At 38.7% G+C, this 25842-nt stretch overlaps 3 protein-coding genes and 1 long non-coding RNA gene across 6 annotated transcripts; all 4 read right to left on the bottom strand.

Annotated features, from left to right (window-relative positions):
- Positions 1-464: 464 nt before the first annotated feature.
- LOC144002432 (uncharacterized) lies at positions 465-12223 on the bottom strand. 2 transcript variants are annotated; one of them, XR_013278737.1, is made up of 4 exons: positions 12074-12223; positions 6137-6168; positions 5893-6025; positions 465-2320 (listed from the first exon to the last, which is right to left on the bottom strand). It is a non-coding gene; the product is annotated as an uncharacterized LOC144002432 (long non-coding RNA). The 2 variants fall into 2 exon arrangements; XR_013278738.1 differs by having other exon boundaries at positions 5999-6025.
- Positions 12224-13047: 824 nt separating this feature from the next.
- On the bottom strand, positions 13048-18584 carry LOC144002430 (protein AMBP-like). The gene is made up of 10 exons (XM_077497652.1): positions 18384-18584; positions 18089-18231; positions 17389-17459; positions 16269-16385; positions 16065-16166; positions 15725-15774; positions 14314-14410; positions 14074-14241; positions 13276-13443; positions 13048-13189 (listed from the first exon to the last, which is right to left on the bottom strand). The coding sequence occupies exons 1-10, from the start codon at positions 18498-18500 to the stop codon at positions 13164-13166; spliced, it is 1059 nt and encodes a 352-aa protein (XP_077353778.1). The 5' UTR covers positions 18501-18584; the 3' UTR covers positions 13048-13163.
- A 1179-nt stretch (positions 18585-19763) lies between these two features.
- Positions 19764-21729, bottom strand: LOC144002431 (protein AMBP-like). The gene is made up of 4 exons (XM_077497653.1): positions 20819-21729; positions 20607-20749; positions 20129-20397; positions 19764-19992 (listed from the first exon to the last, which is right to left on the bottom strand). Exons 1-4 carry the CDS (start codon positions 20918-20920, stop codon positions 19856-19858), a joined length of 651 nt encoding a protein of 216 aa, XP_077353779.1. The 5' UTR covers positions 20921-21729; the 3' UTR covers positions 19764-19855.
- A 193-nt stretch (positions 21730-21922) lies between these two features.
- Positions 21923-25455, bottom strand: ptgdsa (prostaglandin D2 synthase a). Of its 2 annotated transcripts, XM_077497367.1 has the most exons (7): positions 25263-25455; positions 23638-23777; positions 23472-23548; positions 23253-23363; positions 23066-23167; positions 22175-22203; positions 21923-22086 (listed from the first exon to the last, which is right to left on the bottom strand). In XM_077497367.1, exons 1-6 carry the CDS (start codon positions 25356-25358, stop codon positions 22175-22177), a joined length of 555 nt encoding a protein of 184 aa, XP_077353493.1. In that variant the 5' UTR covers positions 25359-25455; the 3' UTR covers positions 21923-22086. The 2 variants fall into 2 exon arrangements, with proteins under 2 accessions (XP_077353493.1, XP_077353494.1); XM_077497368.1 differs by lacking the exons at positions 21923-22086; positions 22175-22203 and adding an exon at positions 22211-22550.
- Positions 25456-25842: the final 387 nt, after the last annotated feature.

The raw sequence follows: 25842 nt of genomic DNA, 5'->3' as shown, positions 1-25842 counted from the left end.
CAGCATGCATGACGTCACACACATTTGCTACAAGCTAAGTTTGCTTATAAGCTAAAACAACTTTCATGGCCCAGTGGTCCTTCTCCGTCTGTGCTCCAGCAGCCTCGCCGGCGTCAAACTGCATTTTCAAGACGTAGCATGTCGCCACGTCGCAAAGCGGCCAGATTCTGATGTCGGACTTTGAAGGCGCGGCTCGTTTGAACGGGTATAGTATGTTGTGTTGTGTATGTTGTGTGTTTTTTTTTTTTTTTAAACCGACCATGTATAGTATGGCATAAAAAAAATAAAAAATAAAAAAAACGACCATGTATACTAAGGCGTTTTTTTTTTCTTCAAACGACCATGTATAGTATGGCATAAAAAATAAAATAAAAAAAATAAAATAAAATAAAATAAAATAAAAACGACCATGTATAGTAAGGCTTTTTTTTTTTTTTTTTTTTTTTTTTTTTTTTTACAAAAAAACGACCATGTATAGTAAGGCTTGGGCACAGGACTAGACTAGTAGGACTACATTTCCCATGATTCTTAGACATGGAAAAAGGAAGTAGTTCTACCTCATACCTCATGTTAAAGTTCATTCTTTTACATACGAGTATACACTTTTCACTGTTTTAACTCAATTGGGTTACAGACAATCGTAAACGAACAGCGTGTGAGGTACATTCAACTCGGTCTCACAGTGATGACATCACACTCCGTGACATGTCACTGCGCAGCACGTAACCAAACAATATTGCTACGGTTTTAGTATGACGATTTAACAGTTAAATTCATTTTTAATTGGTTTAATCGTATGAATTGTCATGACAAGTATGAGATTGACTTACACGTGGCCCAAACAATTAGCTTGCTGACTGGACTTAAAAAATAAAAATAAAAAAAAACTCGCCGCCAGAATGGGACTTCCGTGAATATGGGAAAAAAACAACTGGTGAAATCCTCAAAACCAAAACTACCTCGCATAAACTGCGACATCTGGTCACTCATTAAAAATACATCTTAGAATACAATATCTGTTGTGATAATATGGCACAAATAATAATTTCTCTTTTATGAACTTACCAAGTGCGCTTAAGGAAAAGAAAAATAAACAATCACTGGGCATGCTATCAAATCGTGTTTGCACTGATAACCCAAAAAAATGCGAAACTAACTAAGTAAAACTGCACCTTGTTTGTATGTGTATCTAAATTTAGATTAGGTGGTGGAAGATATTCAAACCGGAGAAGCTTGTGGTTTTTAAGGCTGGCACGAGACACAACACATTTGCCAAGAAACATTCTCAGAGGCGACAACATCAAATAACTCTCTTAAAATAAGATCTTGGGTGGTGACTACTCGGAATACTATTTTGCTTCTCAGAATCGATCGCGTCATATCCGTTTAATGTTCCTGGTTCGTGTTCTTGTCCCTGTTTTCAAGATCAATCAATCAACAGCTGACTTTGCGAATTTGTTTACATACGTTTTACGTTGCGTTTTCATTGGCGGAGGTTGAAGCCTATTTTGACGAATTATTAAAGTACTTATGTCTGTTTTCAAATAAGTAACTGAGTAAACTAAACACTCAAGTAAAGAGGAGATACCTGAGAACTGAGTGTTCAAATTCCATGACGTGGGGGAAAAAAAAAAAAAGGCAACATGACAAAGCATCCGCCTGCATGTTGAACCTGTTAGTGGTGCAACACTTGAGTGGGCGTTGACTGACGGTTAAATAAAACATTACAGCCGTGTGACTTTGCGGCATGAGAACTTTCTCTTTGACATTGTGTACCGAGTTTGATGTGCACCGCCATGCTAGTCTAAAAATAAAACTTCTGTGGAACAGTTAGAAGAAACGTCAAACCATTTTCTGTAGCGTTTGTCCTTATTCAGGTTATGGGAGAGGCTGAATTTTGGATTTGAACCTTACTAGACTCTTAATACTCATTTTAAACTCACAGGGGCCTCCATGGGACATTAAAATGAGTGTTAAAGGGGACAGTGCAGGACATCCCAAGCTATTTTAAAACTATTTGACCTGCAGTTGAACCTTAAACAGGCACCCTGCGTCTCTCCTGCAGCTCTCTGCGCTACAGGTACACAAAAATGCAGGAAAGTTGCTCTCTCTCGCTCTCTCGCACTCTCTCGCTCTCGCTCAGGATGTTTTTGTTGAGCTGGGCTCCCATTGTTCACACAGCGACTTGGCTGGCCTCCCACGACTGCTGCTTGCTACTCGCCGCTGGTTCCTATACGCCTCCCCGCTAATGGCTTCTTCATGTGGCTCCTGCGTGAAGCCAGACAGACAACGCCAAAGCATCTTGGGAGCGAAGAACCAGCTGAAAGTAAATAAACAGGTCGACAGGGGTGAGCCTGGATTTATCGGCTTCAGAAATCATCGTTAGTATACCAAACCGCAATATAAGGCACACATCATCTGGAGCAATTCAGGTGAAATATTTATCAAATAACATGATAAAAGCATTAAACATGTAAATCAAAACATGGAACATCAAATGTGAAGTAAACATTTTTGAATGGTAAATATATTTGTTTATTATTTATACATATTTCCGAACGTATTGGTGCAATGTAAGCTAAATGCAAAAAATAAATAAAAAAATAAATAAAATAAAATAAAAATAAAAATAAAACTTTTTTTTTGACATTCCAACTATGCCTTGCGTTTGCATTTTTAGGGTTGGAACACCCATCTAACTAGTGGAGTGGAAAGGGCGTGGAAAACCAAATAAATAGAGAGGGTGAGAAGAGGAATCTTCAGAGAGTGCAGGAGTGAATTTTATCAATCAGTTCCTCTCTCCTCGCGAGCGCTGAACTGAGTGTCTTCTATCCTTTTTGTGTCGTGTTTAATAGATGTCAGGTAACCCTGACACTTTATATATTTTTTGTTTTACGTTTTGTACTTGTCAATACCTCATGGCATTACGTAAAAAAAAAAAAAAAAAAAACATTTTTAGCATTTAGCATACAAGTACATTTCAATATACGTACTTCCAAATATGTTCCCAGTCAAAAATATTTTTCACGCTTCCGTAATGAACGCCCTGATATTGGCCAGATTAGATTGACATGGCAACACATAAAGCCAGAAATTTGATTGGACGGGAAAAAAATCTGGCACCCACCTACCAAACTGCAGTACAGCCAAGAGAAACGCAAAGTGTTGGGAATAAACAAATTCAATTTGTTGCTGGGGGAAGATGGATGCTGCCACAGCAGCTGCAAACAATCTTCAATGTCACTGTTGCCCCCCCTCATAAAATATTCATAGCCGTGCTCGGAGCGTCTCACATGATAAGTGTAACATGCAAATGAACACTCAATTCCTCATTTTCTAACAGTCCCGGCTTTGATTGCGCGATCCGTCACGCCACTTCCTCAAAGTCGCTGACGGTTAGCACGATAGCGCGTACGTGCGGTTTCGCGAAGCGGTGCGAGAGTACAGCGGAAAGCCGCAAAGAGGAACTCAAAGAATGTCTTTCTCATAGCTTCGGGTGCACATCATCAGGTCATTACGTGACGCTGCACAATCCAATGAGAGCCGCGCCAACAATTCTGCTTTTACAGACATAATAATGCGTCGCTTTGATTCCAGTGAGGCATATTGCACATTGTTTTCCCACACAATTAAAAACAGATGCCAATTGTGGTATGCGACTGTTTGTAAGTGGCACTTTCACACATCAGCAAACACGAATAACCAAATTACCACCACTGTATAAATTACTAAATGAGCAATCAAGAATGTGTCTGGAATCAGAAGCTAACACTACTAGCTAATCGTTAATTTATGCATCCAACAAAACTCATTGCAGCTCTGCTTACCTTTTTTGGCTTTGACATAAGCGCAGAGGAGTCAGAACCTACTTGAGAACACTAAAATGGCTGTGTACTTAGTGAGTGGCAACGCAAGATGGCCGCCAGTGGCTTCCCTTCTCTAAGTCAATGCTTTATACGTACACTACTTTCCACGACTGATGACGTTTCACGAGATCACAAGAACACAAGAAAGGACAAGAACGCAAATTTAGAAACAGCTAATGTGAATGAATGTGATTATGTCGTATGGTATTTGTAAGTTGTAAAAATTCAGAAGCAAAATACACTTCTTGTGCGTGACATCATCACTGGGAGTCAGGTCTAAAAAAATAACAGTTTTCAATTTCCATCCCTAAAGGTAATAATAAATGTACTCTAGTAGCCGAATGCTACAGTAATACACATGAACACATGAATACAAAAAATGGCCGCCCCCTGAGATGGGTAAAAATGGTTGGATTTTGCTGCATAACTCATATGTCAGAAATGTAATATTAATCAGAATGTCATATTTAGACTAGACTAAGTGCACATTCTGGAAAAATTGCGTGGGAATGCGGAAAGCACATTGAGAGATAAATTATGAAATTAGAACCTCCTGGTTACTGGACAATGCGCTTTACCAACTGTGCCACCGAGCAGGATCAGACACCTGGTAATGATGATAAGTTATATATATGGAAGTGGGCGTGGAAAGTGATACTTCGAAAAAGTTCAATGACTTGTCCTATTGAAAATGAATGGGGAAAAGTTGATAATAAATGTTAAATTGTGCAAATACTGTAAGTAATTTGGAATCAGACGATATTTCCCCCCGCGAGGCGTGACTTTTTGAAAAATGTAAATTGGAAATATTATGTGGGAGTTGTTAGGCGAATAGAATAAAAAAAATCACAATAACATATGTGGGAATGCCCACAACTAGTACGTTCACATATAGCATGTTATTATCATCAAGAAATGACTAAGGTTGACTTCCCCTGAATTAAAGGCAATAAAATAATTAATATATACTAATGTGAATGTGCTAAAAGTCAAGTATTCTACAGACGTAATTATTTGTTGCTTATCTGTTCAACAATAAATTTGGATTCAACTGACGGGATATTCTGTCATTTCATCCAGTAATCTCCATTGGTTATATTTAGCACGCAGATTCAAGATGATGCCCAATGCATCGCTATGAACTTGCTGATGGTGCACTTTCCCTACGCAAACAAAAACACGTCTGTGGTCCCCCACCCAACAAGCAGAACCAAAGTCTGCTCGGGTGTAAGACGGGGAGTAAAACCCATAAAGAGAGAGAGAGAGAGAGAGAGAGAGAGAGAGAGAGAGAGAGAGAGAGAGAGAGAGAGAGAGACAGGTGGTCAGGACGGTCTCTCCCCTCTCCCCTACGCTCCTTTTTGAACTCCTCTTTCATTCTCGCACTTCATTCTGCGCTCCTCTCCACGGCGCTGGCGACAAGGCGCTCCATTCACGGCCTCATTCATACACCCCCCCCCCCCCCCCCCCCCCACCCGGTACCCCATCTCCCCTCCCAATGCACCTCGACCCCGTCCCCTCCCCCCTCCCCTGGTAGCTTCATTGTCTCGCTCGTGGGGGCCTGCTTTAGCTGCTATTCACCAGCCAGACGGACTGCCATTGACTGGACAAACCACCCCGCCCCCCCCCCCCCCCCCCTCCCCCCCTCCCCTCACACACATATGCACACAGCAACCTGGCCAGTCCACACCCCTGCAAGCTTGCATCGGGCAGCTGCTATGCTAATAAGGAGGAAGGCCCTGGCTGGAGGGAGGGGTTGGTGGTGGTGTTGGGGGGGGGGGGGCAGAGTAGCCAGCCTATAGTAAAAGGGGGGAGATGGGGAGGCAGAGAGAGTGACCCCGCTCCCTCCATCTCCATAGCCATGCCAGAGCAGCAGCAGACCTCCTGTTACACAAAGGGAACCATCACCCCCTCCCCTGCCCTTCACCCTCCCCCCCTTGCCTCCTCTGTTCCCCCTCTTTCTCATTCAAATCCATTTTATACCCCAGTGGTAAAGGCAGCTGTAAGTGCAGTATGTAAAGTAACTAACCCAAGCCCTGCCCCGCGGGCGCGGCCATTCACGTGCGTGCGCGTGCGTGCGCAACCATTCCCTTGCTTTGTTTCGGACTGTGCCCCATACCTACACACGCACACACCTGTCCTTGAGTTCAGTTGCATCCCTCCTGCATGGATGAAAAAGCACAACACTGAATTAATAGATAAACCACTGGCAACAAAAGTGAGTACACCCCTAAGTGAAAATGCCCAAAGTGTCATTATTTTCCAGCACCTACCTTCAGTCTCTTGGGCATGGAGTTCAGGATAGCTTCACAGGGGGGAGCAATTAATATATTTTTTAACATATTTATTTGTTTGTATGAAAAATACCATACGTCAACGAAATTGCCAAAATTATAAGACAATTAAATAAAAAGGCAGAAAGGAAAATGTTCCAAAAGTAACCTAAAAAATCAAAAAGAAAAGCAGAAAATTATCATAAAATATTTTTGAAATTGCCCCAAAAAATATATTAACAATAATACAATAATAATATTTTTTTTTAATTAAAAAAAAAGGCATTAAAAAGCGTCCAAAAACATAAGAAGAAATCCCAAAAATTACCATAAAATGTCCACCTAGTTGTCAAAATTGCTAGCAAAAAAAAAAAAGGCAGGGGAACAAGCTCACAATGGGAAGAAGAGAGGCAGAAAATGTCCAAAACAAAAGAAGAAATCCCGAATATTACCATAAAATACACACAAGATTGCCAAAAAAGTCAGAAAATTTACCTTTAAAAGTGCATAAAATAAACCATTTAAAAGGTAGGTATAACATATCCAAAAACAAAAGAATAATTCCAGAAAATTACTATAAAATGTCCACAAAATTGCCAAAAAAAAAAGGTCAGAAAAATAATTTAAGAAAAGGCAGATAAGAAAATGTTCAGAAAGTATTCATAAAATGTCCAGAAATAATATAAGAAATCCCGAAAGTTACCATAAAAAGTCCACCTAATTGCAACAAAATGTTAGAAAATTGATAAAATGTAAAAAAATATATATATATAGCCGTGAAATGTACAAAGAAGGAAGAAGAGAGGCCCATATGTCCATAAAATTATCAAGAATAGAAATTTGATAGAAAGGCAGAAATGTTTATACAGTAATTGTATGGAATATGAAAAATTACAACAACAACAAAAAAATGATAACGACGAATGGTAGAAGAAAATGAATGTCAAAGTATTGGATGCTGCATAATATTGTTTTATAGTGCAGATCTAATTAGCACTTGGGCCCTCAGTCTTACACTAACAAACTGTTGCCATCATCACAATCTTTAAATGTTTTGCGACTTTTTTTTGTGTTATTTATTTGGACTGAAATGGCTCTTTTGACAGGAAAGGTTGCTGACCCCTGATCTAGACGCGTTTGATCTCATTATCATGTTGGAACGCTGCCCTGCGGTCCAGTTTCCAAGGATGCAGTTTCTCTATGTCACAGTTGGCATAAGCGGACCCCGATCATGACACTCCCACCACCGCACTTGACTCGAGGCAAGACACGCTTGTATTTGTACGCCTCACCTGGCTGCCACTAACACATGATTTAATTTACCATTTGAACCAAATATGTTTATCTTGGTCTCGTCAGACCGCGGGACACCGACGATGTTCAACTTGGATGGCATCACAGTATGTGTTGGCATGTTGCGTAGTGTCAGCCATGTTTGTACGTCTCTTTTAGTGGGCTTTAAAAGAGGGGAGGGGCATTGCGAGGGGTTTGGCAGGAAGGCATCCCTCTCTCCTCTTCTGTTCTGTTATTTAGCCTGTGTAGTGTGACCCTGTGCCCCATCGGGGGAGCCATGTCCCATTTGACATCTGCCTGTTTGTTAGGGAAGGGGGGGTGGGGGTGGGGTGGGGGTAGCGCCCATATGGAACTTCAACCCCTCTCAACCCTGACACCACACACACACCACAAACACCTCCTGCTGCTTGCTTCCTTTGTCTTTGCACGTTGTGTCATTCCAACACACAGGCCTGCTGCAAGCATGCTGGTGTGGGTGGAGGGGGGGGGGGGGGGGGGGGGGGTGCTTAGATTGGGCAGAGGTATAGATTTGGAGTCATAGTCAGACAGGTAGATGGATGCACACATGTGCAACAGGGGTCAGCAACCTTTACTGTCAATAGAACCATTTTAGGCCAACTAAATAACAACAACAACAACAACAACAAAATCTGTCTGGAGCCACAAAACCTTTGAACACTGTGATGAACGAAACAATATTGATATATTATGGTCATTTTTTTGCCTCTCTTCTTCTTTGGAAAATTTTGTTGATATTTTATGGTAATTTTGAGGATTTCTTCTTTTGTTTTTAGACATTTTATGTCTTCTTTTGTGACTTTTTAAAAATAAATGTTCTGACTTTTTTGACAATTTTGTGCACATTATGATAATTTTAGGAAATTATTTTATTATTATTATTATTATTATTATTATTATTATTATTATTATTATTATTATACATTTTGTAGTTACATTTTCAAGGTTTTTCTTTTCTGTTTTTTTCTTTAACAATTAATTTTCTGACTTTTTTGGTAATTCCAAAATACATTTTATGGCAATTTTCTGCCATTTCGTTTTTGGACATTTTATGGTTACTTTTTGACCGTTTTCTTTTCTGCCATTTTAAAAATAAATTTTCTGACTATTTGGTGTACTTATATGATTAATTTCTGCTCTTTTTGGACATTTTTTTTTTTTTTTTAACTTTCTCATCTATCTTTTGCCTCTAACCCAAACCTAACAAATTTAGACGCTGACATTTTTTTTAAAATATTAATATTCATTATTATTTAATACTCATTTTTAATCTAAATTGTCAATTTATTCAAATATTTTATCTAAAAAATTAATACATTATGTAAAAAAAAAAAAAAAAATATATATATATATATATATATATATATATATATATATATATATATATATATATATATATATATATATATATATTACTATTGTATATATATATTTCTATTTTAAGCATATTTTTTTTCTATAAGTTCACTTTTTAATTGTGCCTCAGCGGAGGAAACAATTACAGTAATTAGTTAATCACCCTGCTGCTGCACACCTTAACGTCCTGACATGTCACATGATGCACTCCACCAATGACCCCCGTATGGATTACACAGTGACACAATGATTCAGTGTGTGAGTTAGCACAATGGAGCTGGATGTAGGCTAACGACTTGTGCGACGATGACGACAAACGTGCCGGTGATGCTGCGTCCCGCGCGGCTGTCGTCTGGCAACCTGCTTACCATAATACCTCTTGTCCAAAAGGGGGCTTATACGTGAATTAGGTTGTTAACACATTGATGCACATCTGTCGGTGGGGTGGCGGAGACAACACGGCCGCGCGACTTTGTATGGAAATGTTCGCATTCATCGGCTTGCTGCAGCCAACTCTTTTTTTGTTTTGTTTTTGGCTCAAACTTTGATCACAGTACATTTTGTAGAACATTTTACTCAAAACAGAGTTAAAATTACACTTGGACGAGAGTAAAATATTCAGAGTAAATCTTACTCAAAGTATTTCAAGTGTGTGCGAGAGAATTTGCCTATCCCATGAAAAAAAAAAAAACTCACTCAGAAATTCTAAGTAAATTTTACAAGTAGAGATTTTGACTAAATTTTGACTAGTTATTTTAAAAAAAAAAAGTAATATCATGAAGGGTTTGTTCCTCAACTCTTGAGTGACTTTATTTTTTTTTAAATAAATAAATAAATACATTTAATCAAAATCCCTCCTTTTAAAATTTACTTTGAATTTCTGAGTGAAAAATCTTTATTAGGTTTTTTCATGGTATAGGCAAATTCTCTCGAACACGCTAAAAATACTTTGAGAATAATTTACTCTGAATATATTTTTTAAATAAACTAGTAAAATCAACTAAAAATTTTCCTTGAATTAAAAAATTTACCTAGAATTTTAGAGTGAAAAAAATGTTACTAGTTTTTTTTTTTTTGTCATGGGTAGGCCAATATTCTCGTACGCGGTAAAAATACTTTGAGTTAAAGTTACTCTGAATATTTTACAAGTGTAAATTTGACTGTTTTGAGTGTGACCAAATACTCGTTTTAGAGTAAATTATCCATCCATCCATTTTCTTAGCCGCTTCTCCTCACAAGGGTCACGAGGGTGCTGGAGCCTATCCCAGCTGGCTTCGGGCAGTAGGCGGGGTCACCCTGAACTGGTTGCCAGCCAGTCGCAGGGCACACATAAACAAACAACCATTCACACTCACAAGCACAACTAGGGACAATTCGGAGCGCCCAATTAACGTGCCATGCATGTCTTTGGAATGTGGGAGGAAGTACCCGGAGAAAACCCACGCAAGCACAGGGAGAACATGCAAACTCCACCCAGGGAGGCCAGAGCCCGGACTCGAACTCACGTCTTCTGCACTGGGAGTCAGCCACCATGCCGCCCAGAATAATACAACATTGGATGTGCATTAAGTGACATTTTAACATTCTTACCCACCCAATATGATAACAAGTCTCATCTAAGAAATCGCAAATATTCAGAAAAGGTCAATAAAAGCAACTTTCATGTAATGAAATTTCATGTAATTAGCAACATTTCAATCTCTATTCTACTCCACTCCACATCTGTTTGATGACCTTCTACTCCATCTCACTCATTTACCCAATCATGGCAGTCAAAATGGATAATCCCCAAACTGTTGCCACAAAATCAGAAACACAGAATTGCCCTGTATATGTAAATAAAAAGGTATGCATGTATGTGTGTGTGCGTGTGCGCGCGCGCATGTGTGTCAGGGAGTAATTACAGAGAATAAAGGCCTGCTTGTACGGAGTGAAACTGTGGGGTTTGAAGTGAGATGGAAGATGCTTTTCTGTTTGGCTGAGCACACTCAATGGTGCTATTCAGCCAGCCCCCTTACAGCCCATTGTCCTACCACCAGTAGCCCTTGCGCGGGCACACACGCACACACATGAAGGATGCAGTGTTGCGGGGACGAAGGAGATCCTATACTGAATGTGAGTGAAGTGGATGTTGTGAGCTACCAAACAATTTGTGCGTGAAAAATAAATATATTTCCTGTTTTTAAGTGCCTGGTGGTTTAATGGTTAGAATTAGAATCCATCCATCCATCCATCCATCCATTTTCTCAACCACTTGCTCCTCACAAGGGTCGCGGGGGGTGCTGGAGCCTATCTCAGCTGGCTATAGGCAGTAGGCGGGGTTACACCCTGAACTGGTTGCCAGCCATTCGCAGACCACACAGAGACGAACAACCATCCACACTCACAAGCACACCTAGGGACAATTCAGAGCACCCACTTAACCTGCCATGCATGTCTTTGGAATGTGGGAGGAGACCGGAGTACCCGGAGATAACCCACGCAAGCACGGGGAGAACATGCAAACTCTACCCAGAAAGGCCGGAGCCCGGACTCGAACCCGAGTCCCCAGTACTGGGAGGCGGACGTGCTTGACTAAAACTAGACGAATAAAATGTTTTCTTGGATTAAAATAAAGACTAAAATGCTAGATTTGTAGTCGACTAAAAGTTGACTAAATCAAAACGGGATGAGGTTGACTAACTTTGATAAAAATTAACAAGTGGGATTGATTTTTAAAATGCCTGATAAAATTAACACTAATTCCAAGCACGCCGAGAAAATAAAGTTGGACAAATCACTGGCTCTGTGATTTGTTTTTTGTAGTTGCCACTCCCCTTTTTTTTTTTTTTTTTTTTATTTAAATTTCCTGGTTGTCAAGTACACATACCCTTGGGGAGGCAGTTATTGACACAGTGACGCCGAACATGACACAGGTTGTAAACAAAACCGTGAACAGGCAAGGAGGGACGATAGTGCAGAGCTCAGCATGTTTAGCAAGTACGTGAGTCGCATACGTACGCAGCGCGCACACAAAGGGGAGAAAAGAGCTTCATTCATTCGCTGCTTCTGTTTTGGCTCCCATCTGTGTTGGGTGCATCTACAGCTTACAGATAATGTTATTAGTTCAGTATGTTTGTTTTATTTTACATTAAATTCCGATGAAACATGATATGACCTAATTGTAACGTCAAGCACAGTGTGTTGTGGCTAGCCAGCTCCAAGCGACTGGAAAGTTTCCATGCGACCAATCCAACATATCACTTCCTGTCACTCTCCGTGGGAACTTACACACAATAAGCTGTCACTCTCTCTCCTCCAGTGGGTGTGTGTGTGTGTGTGTGTGTGTGTGTGTGTGTGTGTGTGTGTGTGTGTGTGTGTGTGTGTGTGTGTGTGTGTGTGTGTGTGTGTGTGTGTGTGTGTGTGTGTGTGTGTGTGTGTGTGTTGCCATAGCTGCGGTGCAGGCAGCGGCAGGTGATACGGACCAGTGCGGAAGGTCAGCGCTGTGATGTCACTTCCCCTTCCTCTCCGGATATTCCCAGCATTCTACCAGCACAAGCCGGGAACTCTGGGAACTAAGAGCAGGAAGCCTGGCTCCTTCAGAGATTTTTTTATTTTTTTTAATTTAGAAAAAGCACTGTATAGAAGAAATAAAAAAAAAAAAAAAAAAAGACGTGGCAACAAAATCACGAAGATAGGCCAACTCAGCCATTAATAGTAACAAATTTCATCTTATTTTGTTGGGAGTCTTTGTCGATTTTTTGTGTTTCATAATGCGCAACACACAAGAGACAGGTCTGGACCAAGTTATCTCAACGTTTCTAGAACGTGTTGGAGGCATCAAATTCAATATGTGAGAATATTTTTCGCCTGCCTCCGTGGGTGAGCCCAGTTCAAGAGCATCCATCCCTTTAGATACCCCAAACTGCACCTTGACTGGTCACATGACAAATCGGAATTTTTCCTAGCTTGTTATCATTCATCCAACAGAAATAACAGCTTTGTGTGCAAATGAACAGATTTCACTTGACACACTGAGTCATTCTGACATCATTATGTTAAGATATACCTTGTGTAGCTAATGTAAAACATGACTTGAACACTGAGAGTGATTTCAAGCCCTTGCGAAACAATCTGTAAGCAGAGCAATGCCGCCCCCTTTTGGTCATGTACAGTACACCAATTGAAGGGTGTTTACTTGTCTGGTCTATCTGAGAAAGCCTACAAAATTAGGCTGAGGACAGGACCAAAAAGAAAGACATTGCTGAGACTGATGAAATGTTTTATTGGTAAGATGTTCTTGCATATCTTTAACAACTAATGATATTTCCTACACAAAACATCCGGCCATTTTGGGCATTTTGACTGTGAAGAGCTCTCCTCAGTCTTCTTCCAGGATTTTTGCAGCTGTTGAAGAGAAGAAGAAAAAAAGGAATATATCAAATAAAATGTTGTGTTGAAAGGTGACATTTATACCAGTCGTTGTGTGTGACCTTTTACGCCGCAGAACTCGTTGCACTCGGCCTCGCTGTAGAACCTGTTGCCGTTAGTCGGGCAATAGCCTGCTTTGTAAGGCACGCACTCGCCCAGGGTGGAGTTGAAGGACCAGTTGGGGAGCTTACCAGTGCATGTGACGGCGGTCGGGGGGAGACGACATACAGCTGCAAGGGAGGAATCATATGGCATCGTGTCAATACATTAAAAAAAGAACACTCATGTATTTGATGTTTCCTTTTAATTTGTACTTTTCCAAGCATTTTTGTTATTCAAACAAAGTGCTATCTCAAAAAATCAACAACATGACCATCATTACAATACGCTAGCGTAGCAGTAGTCGTGCACAGTGTAAATGAACCTGCTATTATTTTTTGGTACTATAGAATTGTTTTGTTCCATTGTGATATTGTAATATAGTTGACCCTTTTCTTTTTGACGTAAACAGGAAATGGTGTCGTAAATCGAGAGGAAATGACGTAACTAACCGACATACCGCCATTCCTAGCGTCGTTTGAGCACAGCTAGCCAGGAAATGTGAGGAATGTACTCACTTTTGTGAGCTACGTTAGTGTACAGTATGTCATCTGGTCAATAGAGGGCGCTTTAGTGCCTCTGTATTGCTCAGCTGAGTCACCGTCAATAACACAAATGTTATGTAATGAAACTGAAAATAAAACGGAATAAAAATACTGCAATAAATAATATTTACTGTACATCTATTAGATGGGAAGCAATTCAAAACGGGACCTGTGTAAAAGTCAGATTTTCTCCAGACTGCCCCAAAGTATGCTCACCCTCAGGGCGACACTTCTGCATGCAATCCTTCTCGCTCAAAAAGTTGTTCTTGTTGCCAAAGCAGCCTCCGTAGTTGAACACGTGGCAGGTCATGGTACTGGAGTTGTAGAAGTAGCGTTGGCTTATACCGAAACACGCGCCCACCTCTGGCCCCAGACTGCACGCCTCTGAGGGGATGACGACCATTTTTACATTCGGTGGCCTCTCAATATACAAATATAAATATTTGCAGCTCTTACCAGTTGCGTTGAATGTGGACGTGGACATGTCATCACCAGAACCGTCCAATTCTAAATCTGCCAGTGCCATGGTTGGTGCTACGTCCCTCCTCACCCTCTGTGTCACAGACATGTCCAATGTTGGCACATTATGAGCTGTCATAAATTTTCATAAGCCCATGGGCAAGACGAAAGAGCTGTCAGAAGATGTCAGTGACACACGTTGGCTGAAATGGCTTACATTCGCAGTTTTTGAGCATGAGCATATTGACTATAGAGCAGGGGTCAGCAACCTTTCCTGTCAAAAGAGCCCATTTAATCCAAATAAATAACCAAAAATATGCCTGGAGCAAAACGTTTGAACATTGTGATAAAGGAAACAGTGCGTTAGTGGTAGTCAAATGTACTGAGGGCCCAAGAGCACATTAGAGCTACAACAGAAAAAATATGCAGTATCCAATACTTTAGAGATTCATTTTCTTCTACCTTTCGTCTTCCGTTATTTTGTATATTTCATGGCTATTTTCATTTTTTTCTGTCTTTTTTGCTATCAATTTTCTGAAATTTTTTTTTGCAATTAGGTGGACATTTTATAGTAATTTTCAAGATTTCTTATTTTAATTTTTGACATTTAATGGATACTTTTTAAACATTTTCTTTCCTACCTTTTCATAAATAAATTTTCTGACATTTTTTGTGGCAATTTTGTGGACATTTCATAGTAATTTTGGGAAATTCTTTTTTTTTGGACATTTCATAGCTACTTTTTACGTTTTATTCTCTACCTTTTTATAAATCAGTTTTCTGACTTTGTTTGGCAATCTTGTGTATATTTGATGGTAATATTTGGGATTTCTTTTATTGTTTTTGGACATTTTATAGTTACTTTTTGAACATTTTCTTTTCTGCCTTTTTCAAAATCAATTTTCTAACTGTTTTGGCAGTTCTACAGACAATTTATTGTAATTTTCGGGACTTCTTTTTTTTGTTTTTGGACATTTTATGGTTACTTTTTGAACATTTTCTCTTCTAGCTTTTTTTATTCAATTATCTGACAATTTTTGGCAATTTCATGGACATTTTAAGGTAATTTTATGCTTTTCATCTTCATTTTTGGACATTTTATGATCACGTTTTGTACTTTAGATAAATTTTAAAACTTTTTCATTTGCCTTTCATGTCTCCTTTTTCTGACAACTTAAAAATGTGGACTCTGACATTTTTGGAATATTGAATTTTTAAACTCTAAATCATTAATTCATTTAATAACTATTTAATCTAAAAAAAAATATATATGTTAAAAATGTTAATTTCGACTGTCTCTCTTTTTTTTTTTTTGTTTAGCATAGGAGAGAGACTAAAGAGCCACATGTGGCTCCAGAGCCGCAGGTTGCAGACCTCTGGCATTGTGCATATTAATAAGTTAGCTTACCTGAAACACTGTTTCCAGCTCTTCTACCTCTTCTCCTGGAACACAGTCACCTGTATTTAAAAAAAAAAAAAAATAAAAAATGTGGGTGAGTGAGCTGCTGTGTATCCCGGCTGACTTTGAGGTCCACTCTAGACTGGTACCCAACTCTCACCAAAAGCAAACCAAACCAAAACCAGCTGTCATACGGGTGACCGTCCGTGATGAGGACAGCCACTATAGAAAATGGATGGGCTGATATATATTCCGACATATTCAGATATTCCAGAAAAAAAAGAAAAGAAAAAAGAATATAAACTCACTGCCATTTGGAAAGCATCGACGTTATTGGTGTGTGCCATACCTTTGTTCTCTTTAATGATAATGGTGTTGTCGCTCATCCCTTGCTCTCTGACCAGCCTTTTAAAGTCATCCAGAACCGTGTCCCTCACGTCCATGGTCCTACCTGTGGGAAGTTCGCAACAATGTGGCTCACGATAAGTAAAAAAAAAAAAAAAAAAAAAAAAAAAAAAAAGGTGATGTTGCACGACGAAGAGCGTCCACATACTGTAAAGCTTCACTGAGATGCTTCTCTGGCCCGGTGATCTATCCTTGACCGATATAATGAGGGCATATTCGTCGTAGTTAGTGTGCACCACGTAGGCGTCCACTTCAGTGTCCCACTCTGCAGGGAAAATACGCAGAGTCACACAGATGGACATTGGGGCTGTCAAAGTCATTTCAGCCACTGAGAACTAGAGTGGTTAACTGTTATAAACTTGTAACCTACTTTAGTTACTTTTAAAATACAGTAATCAGTAAAGTAACTAAGTTACTTTATTAGGGTAACTGAACATTGTCACATGGACAAAACAAAATCCTGACTTTTATTACAATAACATCTTTTACTGATAAGGTAATACCTTATTGCATTATTACATTATATACAGTACCGTTTTTCATATCATATCCCAGAAGTCTTTGCGTCAGAGCAGTTATAAGTGGGCGGAGATTCAATCAACCCTGTCAACATTTAACACCAAAATTTTAACACTGCAATTTTTACTGTGAATGTATATGATAGTCTCCGATTCTCAAAACACATGTAGAACCTTGGACTGAAAATGAACAGATATTACATTATCTGTCAAATTTTACATAGTTTTGAGGAGAAACAAAAAAAAACAAAAAACAAAAATCTGACTCTATCCAAGGCAAATAGCTAGTCATGTGGAGGCCAAAGGCAAACAATTAGTCAGAGCTCCCTTGACCCCATGTACTTTATTTCAATGTTGACAAAAGGTGGGCGATCTAGCAAAAAAAAAAAAAAAAAAAAAAAAGTGGGCGATTAAATGTAGGCGTCTTTGGCCTGCTTTTTAAATCTGTTAAGTTAGCCTGCCAAAACTGTATTTGCCTCCAAAGACTTGGAATATTCATGCTTTGCATCATTTAAAATAAAGTATGAATTTGACAAGATCCTCCCGTTTACTGAGCTAAAAAAAAAAAAAAAAGTCATCAAAATCCTTCGTGAGGATATTTCTCAAACAAGTGAAGCATTTCAACACTTTACTGTCATGTTCAACATTTAATATAGTTTACCTTTTCAACCATTGTGATCACATATTGTGCAAAACATAGTCCCCCCAACTCATTCTGAGTGGCTTATATATGATGAGAAAGAAACGTACTTGCAAAACGAAAATGTCCAGGTGTTGTCGTCAGATTATAGTCTCCAGTTTTCTGCTTACAGGTTCCGTCTCTGAACACACACGTGCAAAAATATTATAAAATAATATAAATCACATAGCATGCTCAATTAAAAGTCGCTGTTTAAGAAAGAGAGCAATTTTGTAGACTTTCATTGAACTGTTTTGCAGCGGGGGGAATATAGATCATTTGTATGTATATTTTCATTTTTAATACAGTTATCAGCAAATCAGTGAGGTTTGAGATTTTTGACGTTTTCAGCATTCAAATTCAAATTTGTCTACTTTTTTGAATTGTGTTATTTTCATCATTTCGTCATTTATGTGAATATTTTCAGTGAGAATTATGAGAAATATGAGAATTTTGTTGTTTTCAGCATTCAAGGCAAAAACTTTGTGATACATTATTTTGATTGGACAACATATATTTAATTATGAGTTCAGTCCATTTATCTACCTATATCTATCTACAGTACCTATCAATTATTTTATTTATTGTAGATTAGTTTTTTTATTTTGTTTTTATTGCTCGAAAGGGTCTTTTGTAATTGTAAACACAAAAGGTTCGAGTTCTGTGTATTGCGAATGATTGCGGATGTTGTCAAAGTGTTTGTAGCATATTAAAAATGACAACAAAGCGGCTTTTAGGTTGCTTGTGTGTGATGTATCCCCAAATACTGACTTGAGCACGGTTCTGACCATATCCAGTTTCTCGTCCGAGGACCCCCTCTGCAGCACCAGCTTGCCGATTGCCGAGTCCTTTCTGTGGTGCTCGATATTTGGACACGTCTTTGCCACGGCGACATCATGCCAAGTCCCTAAAAACTGGTATGAAAACACATCTGACACTCAGCGGCAGAAATTCGACACATGAGTTAGTAATGTGACCGTATGAGGATGAGTGTTTTAGAAAATGGATAGATGGACAACAACACAATCAGTATTTTGTCACCTGGAAGTAATAGGAAGGAACTCACCCTGCTTAGGTCAAAGTTCTCCTGCGTAGGATACACAGGTTCTGGGACAGCAAGAGCCTGACTGGTCCGTGTCCATCCCAGGATGAGCACAGAAGCAAGAAAAACAACTTTCTGCATGATCTCAGTCTTTCCGCACGTTCGTCTCTGTGAGGGCCGATGCTCGGAAATGTCAGCATAAAGTCCACACAGACCTTGACCCGTGTTATAAGTGTGCCTCGGCCTATGACAAAACAAACAAGTAAAAAGGAGCAAAGTTCTGCCACTCATCTACCGATGGACTTCAGAATTCTGGCAAAATTGGCAAATCAATACGGGATTATCTGATGCATTAATGAGTAACTCGTGCATGGTTCCTTCTATTTTATTTGCCCCGGAATTAGTCAAACACTTGAACCAACATTCCTGTAGAATAAACACGTTCAGAAGAAGAGAAATGTGTTTCAAAAATGGAGTCGGGCATTTTTTGTCATGTTGGGGTTGGGATTCTGTTTTGTTTTGGTGTTTTTGGATGTGTTTTTCTGTGGTTGGTGTTTTTGTCATGTATTCCTCGTTTCTTCCCTTGTCTCGTTATGTCTACTAACCACATCCACCTGATTGTCTTCCCGTCCCAAGTGTGCGACCAATCACAGCCCTCAGCCACTTGTGTTACCCCCAGGTGTGTCTCTTTAGGTCATTAGTGTTGGTGTATTAAGTCTGTTGTGTTTGTCCAGTCGGTGTGGGTGCGTTGCTGGTGTTATGTGGGTCATGATGGGTGTCTCGTGTGTAAAGCTTAGTCAAGTCAAGTCAAGTCAAGTCAAGTCAAGTCAAGTCACGTCAATGCCAGTCAAGTCAAGTCAAGTCACATCAATGCCAGTCAAGTCAAGTCCCATCGCATCAATGCCAGTCAGGTCAAGTCAAGTCCCGTCACATCAAGGCCAGTCAGGTCAAGTCAAGTCCAGTCACATCAAGGCCAGTCAGGTCAAGTCAAGTCCCGTCACATCAAGGCCAGTCAGGTCAAGTCAAGTCCCGTCACATCAAGGCCAGTCAGGTCAAGTCAAGTCCCGTCACATCAAGGCCAGTCAGGTCAAGTCAAGTCCAGTCACATCAAGGCCAGTCAGGTCAAGTAAACTCCAGTCAAATCAATGCCAGTCAACTCCAGTTCCCTCACATCAAGTCCAGCTCTATCAAGTCCTGTTCTGTCTCGTCGAAGTTTTGCTTTTCTTGCCCATTTGTTAATAAATCACCCTAAGTTGCCCATTTCTGTTTTCTGATCTGTCTCCTCAATTTGTGACATTTTTGGCCCAGTTCTTACGCCTGAAAGATTATCTGCTGTGTGTCTTTGTTTTTTACGTATGTGTATATTAAAGACTCAAAATAAAAAAAAACACCCCAAAAAAAACACAGCTTTAGAATGTAACATTTATTTGTAGTTAGGCATGTAAAAGTAGTAACATCCTGAGTAACAGGCTCAGAGACAACTTGGTTAGAATTGGTTAGCGAGTGAAGTTTGAAAAGCACGTATGATTAGAACCTTTGTTCTCATTAACAATGATGTCATCCGTCATTCCATGTGTTCGGACCAGCGTCTTGAAGTCGTCCAACGCGGCGTGCCTCACATCCAAAGATCGACCTAACAAGACAATCACTTTCAATGTTTTTTTGATAATAAACTGGCCTCTCTATTAAATACAATATTGAAATATATACAGTATTTCTAGACTGATTTTACACAATAAACGAATCCAAGTTTTATTATCGTAACTCACTGTAAAGTTTGAAGATGGTGGTCTTATTTTGTGAGGCTCTCTCCGTGCTCAGCAGCGCCATCATGGCATACTGGTCATAGTCGGTATGGACCACGTAGGCATCAACATCCACGCTGAGCCCTTGCGGGAGGTAATGTGCTTCATGTGCTTGGATGTCTGGAAAGTTACTGTGACACAAATGATGGCACTTACTTGGGACGTGGTAGAAAAATTGTCCCGCGGTGTCTGTTGAAGCGTAATGAGTGGACGTCTGTTTACATGAGCCATTCCTATATGTAAAACAATGTAGGAGCAGTGCAACATTATTAGCAAAGTACAAATTTGTAGCGACTGAACTATTTATCTTTTACTTGAGTATTTAATTTTTTTTAAAGTACTTTTCAGTCTGTACCTTTTTCAATTTACAAAGGAGTTGATTTTTATTTATTTATTTAGTTTAATTTAAAAGTCACTTTCTTTTTTTTCTTTGGTGTCTCACCGGGGAGTTTTGGCCAACACAGTGACGTTACCCTGCTGAGACGATTTCAGGTCCAGCGCAACAACAACAGGGTTTCCCATCTTGTTTTGCATATAGTGAGGACAATCAGAAACAACCGCCACCTCGTACCACTTCCCAAGGAACTGCAAAGGAAGCACGTTATCATTAAGCATGAACTACAAAATCAAACTTAAGAGTCGAGATGTGGTCACCTGGTCCAAATTAAAGTTCTCCTGAGGGACGATTACACTTTCTCCATGGAGGATCCGATCACAGGCCAACAGAAACAGGAAACGCCAAATTCCTTGCGTCATACTTTCGGTGTTTGATTCTTGCTGGTAATTGCCTCAAAAAGATTGTTGTGTTGACTGTAGTAGGTTGGGGCAAAGTTCTGTGTGCATCTTTGTGTGTGTGCATATTTGTGTTTGTGTGCGCAGCATGTCTGCACTAACTAGACCTCATGTTTTGAAACTACCAATAATAATGTCATTTTATCTCGTGATATCGTTTTCAAATTACATTAAAAAATATATCAGTATTTAAAAAAAACTGTTCGAAAGGAATGAAAGCAAACTTTAAAATTACATGCAAATGAACTGAATTAAAAAAAAAAAAAAAAAAAGTTACAACATTATGAACCGTTCGAAGATTAAAATACTTCGAAATCTTACAGCTGTCCTGCCCATTAAAGGCGGGAAAAAAAGCCACCAAAAAATACCGGTAATAAATAAATAAATGAAAATCTTTCATGTGCCACTAGAGGGAGCCCTTTTACCACTAGTGGTGAACATTGATTATTTATGAGCATTTATTTTAGCAACTGATTTTTGTTTCAATCTATAAAGCCATTAACAGAAACCTAATAGTTCGATGTTTAAATATGCCCATTGCAATAGTTAATATGTCTTTATAATCAACTGTTTTGGCATCGTCTTGTTTAAAGGCCGTCAAAGTATTTGTCATACTTCATAATAATACGGTTGTTTTGTTGAAACTAATTCCGAGGTAAAATTATGTTAAATATTAAAATTCTGATACTTTACAGCAATTACAATTGTTGTTGTGACTTTCGACTAGTCCTAATGCAACCCAATTTTTTATTTTATATATATATATATATATATATATATATATATATATATATATATATATATATATATATATATATATATATTTTAATTCCCGGTTCTGACCTTCACTGGTTGGGTATTGGGACACTACAAGCGAACTCTGCCTCCTTGTGGCTATTTAAGGTATCTCACCTCTCATCTCCGAGTGTTGAAATGTACATAGACAAATATGACAATGACACACAGTTTAGAGGATACTGTTGTAATTTGCAAATGATTTAATTATGGAAATGTAAAACAGCAGATTTGTTATTATCATCATCCTCATAGTCAGGTTATTATTAAAAGACATTTACAGTAACTGATGGCAGATAAGGCCAATTGAATACTTTGCCGAAGCGACAAGGGACCTGCAGAATGTAACACATCAAAGTTAAAAGGTGCTGGATACATTATAAATCCTTATGTATTGAAATGGTTGATTATGAAGAAACTCACTTATCCAGATGGCGATGGAGGGCAGTTGTCTGTTGGTGAGAGCAAAAAATAAATAAAATGTAATGAGGAGTCCGTTTTGAATTGTTTGTTTACAAACAGAAACTTGAAAAGACTTGTCTACTTACCTTTATGAACTCTGTTTACATTAATTAATTTAAAAAAACACAATGTTCATAAAAATATGAATTTTAAGTTTCCTCTGAATTTTGCTCATTTTTTAAGTGTCCCTTTTGAAAATGAAAAAAAAAGTTAAAAAAAAAAAATGAACAAGAAAAAACAAAATCCGCCTCATTTACCTTAGAATCTTACATTTTTGCTCATAACTTTTACCCTGATTTTGGTTGGAATATTTGTATTTGTTTCCGCTACTGTCCATCTGTTGAAAAATAAAATAAATTAATTAATTAAAAAAAAAGTCACACAAAAAACAAAACAAAAAAACAAAATAGGGAGTGGGTGTTTTGGGGTTCTTTTTGAATTTGGGAAAAACAACAGCCTAAAAAAATAATTCCAATTCTCCCCCAGTGTCCCTTCTTTTGAAATGGGTTGCAAAAGAAAGATGCAAAAAGCAGGAAAAAGTAATAAGTAAATAAATAATTAAATACATAAATAAAATAAAATAAATAAATATGCTTTCTTCTTTTAAGGATATAACATTTTTTTCTTTTTAATATTGTAATGCTCCTTAAATAAGTATCATATTTTTTCTTGTACTGTCATCTAAAGACATCCATTTTTTTATGTATTTGTTTTACTCTCCAGTGCGTTCCTTCTTTTGAAATGTGTGACAACCCCTGCCAAATCCAAAGTCATATAAAATAAATAAATACATATAACTAACTATTCCCTTCATACTGACAGGATTACATGTCCCTCCCTGCATTTTGGTACCTGCTGCTGGCGGTGTGAGAATGGCTTCTCTTGGAAACCCTCGCAACAAAGCAAAGGTTTTAAACTTCTGAATGATGTCAGCTCTCAACCTCTGAGTGCGACCTACAAAGCAAAATGCAGTCATTGCAATGCTTACGGACACAACAACAACAACAACAACAACAATGTGTGCGCGTGCGTGTCTCACCGTAGAGGGCCACCTGGGTGTACTCTCTGTGGAAAACTTTGTGTTTGAGCACCAGTGCATATTCGTTGTAGTTTGTCTCCACAACTGTGATGTCCTTCACCATGTTGTGACCTGAGCATAGAAAGGGGACCAGAAAACAAGGAAAACAGGAAAAGTTATGGCTCACATTTAGACATATCCCAAAACATTACAATAAAATTGATGAGTCAGGTGACTTACGTGTGCTGAAGTAGGTGAATTGTCCGGGAATGTTTGTCTTCTCATAGTAGTACATTTTACTATGACACCCCGCGGGCCTAGTACACATGAAGAAGAACCACTAAGAAGCATCTCCAGTTGCTCTAACTTTTGTCCACATTTTCTGTTGAGACATTAAATCACTCACGTGGCATCCCACATCGTGAGGTTAACGTTGCCATTTGCCTGCGCTGTGACAACGCCGAGGGAGGCCTTCAGTTTTTCCCTGTATGGGACAAAGCTCGCCGAGTCGTACGCCAGGCCAACGCGGTACCACCTACCCGTAAACTAAACACACATAACCTCAATGAGTCATTCGCTGCCCGTAAAAGTACGCAAAACGTGCGGTAAAAGCTCTCTGTCCGTTCTCAAATGTTGCCGTTATCTTTTCAGATAGCACTCGAGGTCATTTCTGGTATCAGCAGAGTTTTCGTCAGTGTCAGCTAGTCAGCTAAAATTAGCAAATAGCAAAACAAATGTCATCATCACAAGAAGAACATACGTAACAAAAATGACATCAAACCTCATTATTAACATGCTTAGCAAAAATTCAACATAAAACAACGTAATATGCTAATGAAATATCATCAACGTACTTTAGCAACATGCTAAGCAAACACATCAGCGCTAAACATGTTTAAAACTGCATTAGAAACATGTTAAAACAATGTCCAGATTTACATATGAACTTATGATGAAATACTGATGAACTGTTTTAAACTTAGTGAATATTACAAAGATAGTTTTACGCCTTTTAAAATTTTAAGCTTTTAAAGTCAGCTATGACAGCTAATTAGCATGTTAGCTAGTTAACTCTTTTGAAGTTAGCTTGTTGACTACAGTAGAAATAGTTTTCATTATTCCTTGTGTGTTTAACTCAGCTTTTAGTGGCCTGTTAGCAGTTTGAAAGAAACATTTTTTGGGAAAATATTATCCTGTTGATAATTGGGTCAATTTAAAAAAACAACAACAACAACAACACAAAAAAAAACAAACAAAAAAAAACGTTCCATTATTTTTTTTTAAATGCCTAGCACAATAAATGATAAACAAATGTGATCAAACTACTTCTCAAGCGAGCTATTAAAGTTGTTAGTCATCTTATTAATAATGCAGCCTGCTGGTCTTAAGAGAATTTTTAATAATGTATTTTTCAAATTCATGGCAATTATTGTATGAAAAGCAAATGTCCTCAAAATAATTTGAAAGTTAGCTATAAAATTGAGTTAGCAAGTTCGCTAGCAGGCTCTACAATAGTTAGCCAGTTATTAGTTATTATTGTTATCTTAACCTATAAGCTACCTTTATTTATGTTTTTAACTCATTTAAGACATAAAACAAAACAGGCACATACAGGAAATTAAGTTCATAAAATAAAAAAATAAAAAAAGGAAAATATGTTTACAACCTTAAAACCATTGCTCAATTAATCCACAATCACTTATCAAATTAGTCGATAAATATTTTAATAATTATAGAGATATTGCTTAATTTAAAAGTGTCTAAATCCTCTGAATTTCAGCCTCTCAATAGAATTTTCATAGTGACTTTCATTTTAGATATACAGTACTTTTGAGCTATAGAAACTTGAGTCAACAAAAGTTTCAGTGTTTTAGTCGCGGCTATAAAAGTTAGTCAACTTATCTAGCACGTCTGTTAGACTAAAGTAGCTCTCTTAAAACCAACCTGCTTGCAGGTTTTAGGAAACAGTAAATGGCAACGTAAAGGTAAAAGGGAAAACAAACAAACAAACAAAAACAAAGCTGGACGTACCCTCTGCAAGTTGAAATCCCTCTGCGGCTTCACGTCACTGTGCGCCATTGATGTACACAACATCACCATGACAACGGCCACCACGGCGGTCCACATAGTGGCGTGGAGGGGGGACCGGAAAAAAAAAAAAAGGACTAAAGTGGACGAGCTGCAAAGAGAGTCAACCGAGCGAGTGTGGTTCGAGTGGACTTGAAGCCCGTCTGCAGCGATATTTGTTTATTCTGTGCGATCCACCCATCGAGCGGTCAGCCAATCACGGCCGAGCTGCAGCAGGGAGCAGGAAACGGGGGGCCAAGTGTTGCTGGAGCCAAAACAAGCGTCTGGCTCCGATAAATTCAGCGGAGTCATAAATCAGTGCTTTGTGGGTTTGGAGCATCAGCTGAGGTTCATGTGGGGACCTCACAAGCACAAGCGCTTTGGTTTCACGAGATTTTGGGTCACGACTCGCGCACTTAACTTCTCCTTCAAGAGTTTTGGTGGGCCAAGTACAGCTAACCCATTAATTACCCATATTTACCTATAATTAATTTGATACTTTCATTATTTTTTTTTTTACGTACAAATAGTACCTTTAAAAAAC

Source organism: Festucalex cinctus, chromosome 15 (assembly GCF_051991245.1).
Source record: "Festucalex cinctus isolate MCC-2025b chromosome 15, RoL_Fcin_1.0, whole genome shotgun sequence".
In the NCBI taxonomy this organism is placed as follows: domain Eukaryota; kingdom Metazoa; phylum Chordata; class Actinopteri; order Syngnathiformes; family Syngnathidae; genus Festucalex; species Festucalex cinctus.
The sequence above is the reverse complement of the archived record's forward strand: the minus strand, read 5'-3'. Positions and strand labels throughout refer to the sequence as shown.

Bases quoted from the DNA above. Each gene is read 5' to 3' on its own strand.
- LOC144002430 (XM_077497652.1), bottom strand. From the start codon at position 18,500: ATGCAGAAAGTTGTTTTTCTTGCTTCTGTGCTCATCCTGGGATGGACA. The intron at 16,386-17,388 runs GTACGTTTCTTT...TTTTCCCTGCAG, and splicing joins TGGACATTTTCGTTTTGCAA to AGTGGGACACTGAAGTGGAC. The intron at 14,411-15,724 runs GTAAGCTAACTT...TCTGTGACACAG, and splicing joins AGCTGGAAACAGTGTTTCAG to AGGGTGAGGAGGGACGTAGC.
- LOC144002431 (XM_077497653.1), bottom strand. From the start codon at position 20,920: ATGACGCAAGGAATTTGGCGTTTCCTGTTTCTGTTGGCCTGTGATCGG. The intron at 20,398-20,606 runs GTGAGACACCAA...TTTTACATATAG, and splicing joins GTGTTGGCCAAAACTCCCCG to GAATGGCTCATGTAAACAGA. The intron at 19,993-20,128 runs GTGAGTTACGAT...TTGTCTTGTTAG, and splicing joins CACCATCTTCAAACTTTACA to GTCGATCTTTGGATGTGAGG.
- ptgdsa (XM_077497367.1), bottom strand. From the start codon at position 25,358: ATGTGGACCGCCGTGGTGGCCGTTGTCATGGTGATGTTGTGTACATCA. The intron at 23,778-25,262 runs GTACGTCCAGCT...ATGTGTGTTTAG, and splicing joins GGGATTTCAACTTGCAGAGG to TTTACGGGTAGGTGGTACCG. The intron at 23,168-23,252 runs GTGAGACACGCA...TTTGCTTTGTAG, and splicing joins CACCCAGGTGGCCCTCTACG to GTCGCACTCAGAGGTTGAGA.